This window comes from Lathyrus oleraceus, chromosome 5, assembly GCF_024323335.1.
Source record: "Lathyrus oleraceus cultivar Zhongwan6 chromosome 5, CAAS_Psat_ZW6_1.0, whole genome shotgun sequence".
Taxonomy (NCBI): domain Eukaryota; kingdom Viridiplantae; phylum Streptophyta; class Magnoliopsida; order Fabales; family Fabaceae; genus Lathyrus; species Lathyrus oleraceus.
The window spans coordinates 23,947,437-23,953,436 of NC_066583.1; the positions used below are offsets into that span (position 1 = coordinate 23,947,437).

At 40.5% G+C, this 6,000-nt stretch overlaps 1 protein-coding gene across 3 annotated transcripts; it reads right to left on the reverse strand.

Moving 5' to 3' along the window:
- Positions 1-107: 107 nt before the first annotated feature.
- On the reverse strand, positions 108-4,181 carry LOC127085481 (uncharacterized). Of its 3 annotated transcripts, none has more exons than XR_007789151.1 (5): positions 3,872-4,181; positions 3,651-3,751; positions 3,392-3,541; positions 1,758-3,302; positions 108-1,570 (listed from the first exon to the last, which is right to left on the reverse strand). XR_007789151.1 is itself a non-coding variant. In XM_051025989.1 (4 exons), exons 1-4 carry the CDS (start codon positions 3,952-3,954, stop codon positions 3,253-3,255), a joined length of 384 nt encoding a protein of 127 aa, XP_050881946.1. In that variant the 5' UTR covers positions 3,955-4,181; the 3' UTR covers positions 108-3,252. The 3 variants fall into 3 exon arrangements, 1 of the variants encoding a protein (XP_050881946.1); XR_007789152.1 differs by having other exon boundaries at positions 1,647-3,302; XM_051025989.1 differs by having other exon boundaries at positions 108-3,302.
- Positions 4,182-6,000: the final 1,819 nt, after the last annotated feature.

Here is a 6,000-nt window from a genome sequence, read left to right on the forward strand (position 1 = left end):
CTTATTTCATGGTTTTGTTCATACACATCATCAGTCAAGTTATTTTCTTTTCAAGAGTCAAACATTCAAGCTATGATTGAACCAATTGTGAAACCAACTTCAAACCATTTTGTTAATCCATTTCAATTTTATTTCATTACATATGATTCCATACAAGAAAAATACAAAAATGAACATTGACCAAAGTCAACCAAAAAGTGATAAAGTGAAGGCTTTAATCAATAATGCAAATATTGCTTCTGCTGCACAAGTTGCAAATTAGCTTTCTAGTGTTGTTGTTAATCTGGCAGCGAAGCAACTGAGCGCTGTTGTCTAACTCTGATATATCCCCACTGGCAGACTTTCTTTCTCTGGAACCTTCAGCAGGGCCATTTAAAAATTTGAAAAAAAAGGATAGTCTACCTAAATTTGGTGCTGCAGACTCTGCCTTGGCAACCCTTAAAGGTATTAAGGCACTCACTGAAGTCTGTGCAGCCTATGGTGGCAAGAAGCTTTCACTGTTTCACTGTATACCTGGTAACTTCAGAATTTGGTCGGTAATGGTTTCTGCAAAAGAAGAGCCAGATCGCCCCATACCACCTGCTGTGGAGGGTTTGCTAAGGGTTCATAAACAAGTTTGCAATGTGGACCGTGAGCCTGCAGATAACGCATCAGGTGCAGGACGCCCAGGTGTTATGAGGCTTCTGGTGGCTGATACTCAAGCAGGAAGTTTGATTTGGAAGCAGGGGGCCACTATAAAAACTTTTCAAGATGCTACAGGTTGCAGCATACGCATTCTTGGTTCAGAACACCTGCCAATTTTCGCTCTGCGGGACGATAGTATTGTTAAGATACAAGGGGAATCTGCTGGAGTTCACAAGGCAGTTGAACTTATTGCACTTCATTTACGCAAGTTCTTGGTTGACCGCAGCATAATAATAGATCCATGAAACCTGCAGACCACAACATGTTTGCAACAATTCATCACAAACTCTGTCAAAAAGAAATTAGATTCTTACTTAGCGTTGGGCTTGCTTGCTCAATGTACAACTTGTTGGAAGTCCAAATCAACCTATTGCTTCATCCTGTGCAAGGTTGCAGTTTAGTGTAGATGATAATGGTCCTAGGGGGACTGAAGGTGAGGAAGTTTCACAGTGTAGCCAGGAATCAGCTAACGCTGATAACTTTCCGTCTGGCAGAGAGTTGAGAATTGTTGTTATGCAAAATGGAGGAGAGTACATTGCAAATGAAGAATCTAATCAAGCGTCATGTTCAGAACCATATTACTTGTCTCTGGATGATGTTACTTGCCAAGAATCATTTGATCAGAAACGTTCAAACCAACCCGGAAGTTCCGCCGCTAATGTGGATTACCAATTTAATTTACATGCTTTGTCCAACATTTCATCCCTTGACTTTGGGCAGGAATCATTTCCTAGAGATGGAGAGTTTGGTGTTAAAAAAAGAGAGGCCTTAAGTGGCATTGTTCCAGACCGAGTCATACAAGTCAGTGTAAGTTTTATGCGACCACCAATGCACGATCTTCCTATCCTTTGTATACAAATTGCAATGACCAAAGCAACACGGAAACCTGCATTTTCACAACAGAAGCAAAAATCAACGGCAGATCGTGGCGTCTAAACCAATGCATCATCATAGCTACTAACATATCTGCTTGCCCAGAGGAGAAACATCACAATCTTCTTCTGTTAAATTTGCAATTCGAGAGCATTTTACTGCAGTATGCTGAAAATAAATTTGAAGATGCTTTCACAAACCTTTGGTCTTTTTTATGTCCTTTTATGATTTCTGCAACATCTAGAATATTTGATGTGGAAGAGAGAATTCTGAAGGCCAAAGCATGCTTGAAACTCGCTAGTTGGCTAAGGCGGGGTTATTCAGATTGGAATCTAGAGAGTACTGTTCCAAAGATGTTAGCAGATTTTGATATGACTGGACCAACTTCAATTGGCAAGGACGGCAATAGTAAAAATATAAACTGTAAACAAAATTTGGGTTCTATTACCGAGGAGATTATTGGAACAACAACAAAACTGTCTTCTCGTATTTGCCCCACCTTGGGCAAGTCGTGGATTTCCTATGCTTCTTGGTGCTTTAAGCAAGCTGGAGGCTCACTCCCTGTTCAGAATGAGACTTCCATGGATTCTTGTTTATTTTCTCCCATACTCGTTCCAGAAATTTTACCTGAGAGGTTCAGATTGACCAAGGATGAAGTTCTACGAATCAAGTCATTGCTTTTGTGTCTTCTTCAGGACAATATTGATGTGGAAGGTTTCAGAGATGAACAGGAAGAAGAAAGCTCTTTGCATGATTCTGCAGAGCACTCAAGTACTAACAATCCTCTGCCGAAATTGGTTTCACATGTTGTAAATATTATTGAAACCGTTGCAGGGGCACCGGGTGCAGAAACCTCTGGTGGAGAACGTCTTTTAGCTACTGTATCTTCTCAATTAAGGGTTTGTTTGTTAAATGCAAACTTTGGGCTGGGAGAATCTGACATAGCACCTACATTGGATGATTTTGTAGATATTTGGTGGTCTTTGAGGAAAAGAAGAGTGTCCCTATTTGGACATGCTGCTCATGGTTACATACAATATTTTTCTTATTCTTCTTCTCATCTTGGCCATAGTCACATGCCTGGCTCTGAAAATGACACTTTCAAGCAAAAAAAAAAAACTGGCAACTACACTCTGAGGGCTACTTTGTATGGCGTGGAACTGAAAGATAAGCTTGCATCTTCTCTTTTGGTTGTTCCTTTGTTGCCATGGCAGGAAGTTACTCCTCAACTGTTTGCACGCTTGAGCTCTCATCCTGAACAATTGTTTCGGAAGCAGTTGGAGGGTTTACTGATCATGCTGGCCAAGAACTCTCCTTGTTTTATAGTTTACCCAACTCTAGTTGATGTTAATGCTTATGAAGAGAAGCCTTCAGAAGAGCTTCATCATGTGCTGGGTTGTCCGAGAGAGATTTACCCTCAATTAGTTTAGGACGTGCAACTGATGATAAATGAACTTGGAAATGTTACTGTTCTCTGGGAGGAATTATGGCCCGGTACTCTTCAGGATCTTCACACAGATGTGATGAGGCGAATAAATGTTCTTAAAGAGGAGGCTGCAAGAATTGCAGAAAATGCTACACTCAGTCACAATGAGAAGAGAAGGATAAACTCTGCTCGTTATTCTGCAATGATGGCTCCGATAGTTGTGGCTTTGGAACGTCGTAAAGACCAATTGAAATCAGCTATTGTGTCCTTCAAGAACTCCTCCATCTGCCGGAAGAACAACCGTGACAGTAACAATATCCTGCAGCAAAACCACAATCTAAATCATCCAACATAAATGATGCACTGCCATAACCAACAGATGCAAACCAGTCCTATAATGCATCGAACCTTCAACCATGTCCACAACCTGCAGCAACATCAGTCTGCAACAAATGGACCTTCTTGCAACAATGCACAAACCAAGATACATGTGTTGAAGCAGCCAGCATTGCTGAACAGCCAATTTCCTATGTCCAAGAATGCTCCATCTTTTTTTCACTGCGGTAAAACAAAGAAACACAAGTTAATTAGCCACCAGTAAAAATTCAAGAAACATCCCAATTTGGCATAGAGACAAAAATGAAGAAGAAAGCGTGGCTCAGATTACCTGTTACAAATCCATACATCAAAGGGGTCAATCCAATTTCTGAGCGTCCAAATTGCTCTGCAGAGTTACTCTTTTGGAACCCAAAAGCATTTTTTGAAACCCTAATTCACAGAACATAAGTAGGAGGAAGCAAATCAGTAAGAGGCGATTTTGAAGAGCACAACAGAGAAAATTGGAGGCGAAAATCTCAACCGAAACCCTAAAGTCCCAAATTCGAATACCTGGATTGGGAGGCCAACTTCTTCACGCCTTTCATCGCCGCCGTGACACTTTGTGAGAATTCTCCCTTTTTTCCTTTTATCATTTTCGTGTGTTTGTTGATAGAGACTTTACTGAAATGCGATTAAGGGGTTTTGGGTGTGAGTGAAATTGAGAGAGACGCGACTGTTGAGTCATGAGAGACGCAGTGTTGAGAGAGACGGAAGCGGCTACGTTGAGAGGGAGAGATTTCTCTGAGCTTGAGGGGGATCATGAGGTTGAGGACGATGGCGATGAATCATTTTCTTTTTTTTCCTTTTTTTAATTTTTCTTTTATTATTTAATTTAATTTGTTTTTAATACAAAAACCATAAAAAATGTTTATCTTGTTCTTAAATCTTTTTATTTTTATTTTTTTTTTTATTTTAGCCCGGTTCATATATTTAGTGTAGTATCTCAGTAGCAAATAACCCTGAGTGGTCTGGTGGAGAAGGGCAGTGTGCATATTCTTGAGTGGGGTGGGTTCAACACTCATGTGTGGCATTTTTTTTGGCATTTTTATTTCTCTTAGTTATATTATTTTTCTTTTAGCATTTTTTATTCTTTTAGTATTTTGTTAATATCTTTTTTATGTCTATTATAATTTCATTTGTTAGTAAATGCATAGTTCAAAAACCATTTTTTCAAACTATAAAAATCATGCTTTTCTCGGTTTAATATCGAGCCCACTTTTTACACTCTTGTAAGTCGATTGCTTTTTAAGCATCGCCATCGACCTCACATAGCTTACTCTTGGGCTTTCTTACAATGAGCCGGTTCCTTTGCACTTACACTCATACATTGTTTAATGCCTCATTATTTCATTCTTTGATTATTTGATTTGATCACATACTTGTTTAAATGTCTTATTGTCTGATTGACTGTTGCCTACTTGTATGATGTATGAGGCATATATTTATGTTGTTTGATTGCCATGACAACCCCCATTCATAACAAATGTATCTCTCTCCCATGAAATGTATAATATTCATTCTTTCATTCTTTATCCATCTGTTAATACAAGAATTAAAATGAACATTCGATAACCATTTCAAAACAAGATCAAAACCTCGATCCAACGTCGAGTAATTATTTTTCAAAACCTAACAGAACCAGCACGTATTCATCCAACCTTGTAAGTCGATTGCTTTGTGCATCGCCATCAACCTTGTAAGTCGATTGCTTTATGCATCGCCATCAACCTTGTAAGTCGATTGCTTCATGCATCGCCATCTACCTTTATCCCTAACACTTCTCCTTGCTCCACTCGTCGATTCTTGTTCCGATTAGGTAGCACCCATTAGATAGAACCCTTTGTATGATAACATAGGTAGGATCCCCATATCCTTTTGTATGATAACATAGGTAGGATTCCCATATTCTTTGCATGCCAACATTAGGTAGATATTCCCATTTGTAAATCCTAACACTTAAGTACATATTGCATGACAACTCTAGGGCAGAGCTTCCCCACTTCTAGACCTTTCTGAACGTCTCCGATCTTGTGGCATGTAGTCCGTCCTATTGCAAAGAGGTAACTGCCTAAGACTCGATTCAGCGAGCTGCGACACCTACTGCTAGGACGTGAACACATCGCCCACTCTCCTCTGACACAACTGGTGTCCTCCTTTGTAAGCCCATGTTCAGATGGCAACCCCTATGTAGGGGAACTACGTCGCCCTGATTCTCATACCAGATGAGGTACGTAGGCAGGAGGTCGTACGAGATCTCTTCGGGCGCTCTTTTCCTTTTCTTTGTGTGTGTTTGCTTGACAGCTAGCAGGCTCGAGTACCAGACTCCCTGTTAGCTTGTTTGTTCAACTTTGTCGTTGCTCCTGACGATTCAGCGTCCGGTTAAACCCTTTGTGTGTGTAGGAGTCTGACATAAGTCCAGCGATTGGCAGTTGGTTTCCTGTGTGTGTTTGTTGGTTCGGAGTCCGATGTAAGTCCAGCGATTGGCATTCGGTTTCCATGTTTGCCTGTTTGTGTGGAGTCTGACATAAGTCCAGCGATTGGCAGTCGGTTTCCTGCGTGTGTTTTGTTTCGGCGTGCGTGAGCCGAACTACGGCAACTCTGATTCTCATGTTCAGATGAGATACGTAGGCACAAGATGC

Coding starts and splice junctions, on each gene's coding strand:
- LOC127085481 (XM_051025989.1), bottom strand. CDS start 3,954: ATGATAAAAGGAAAAAAGGGAGAATTCTCACAAAGTGTCACGGCGGCG. Junction 3,752..3,871: donor AAGTTGGCCTCCCAATCCAG/GTATTCGAATTT, acceptor TCTGTGAATTAG/GGTTTCAAAAAATGCTTTTG. Junction 3,303..3,391: donor GGTTGTGGACATGGTTGAAG/GTTCGATGCATT, acceptor GTTTTGCTGCAG/GATATTGTTACTGTCACGGT.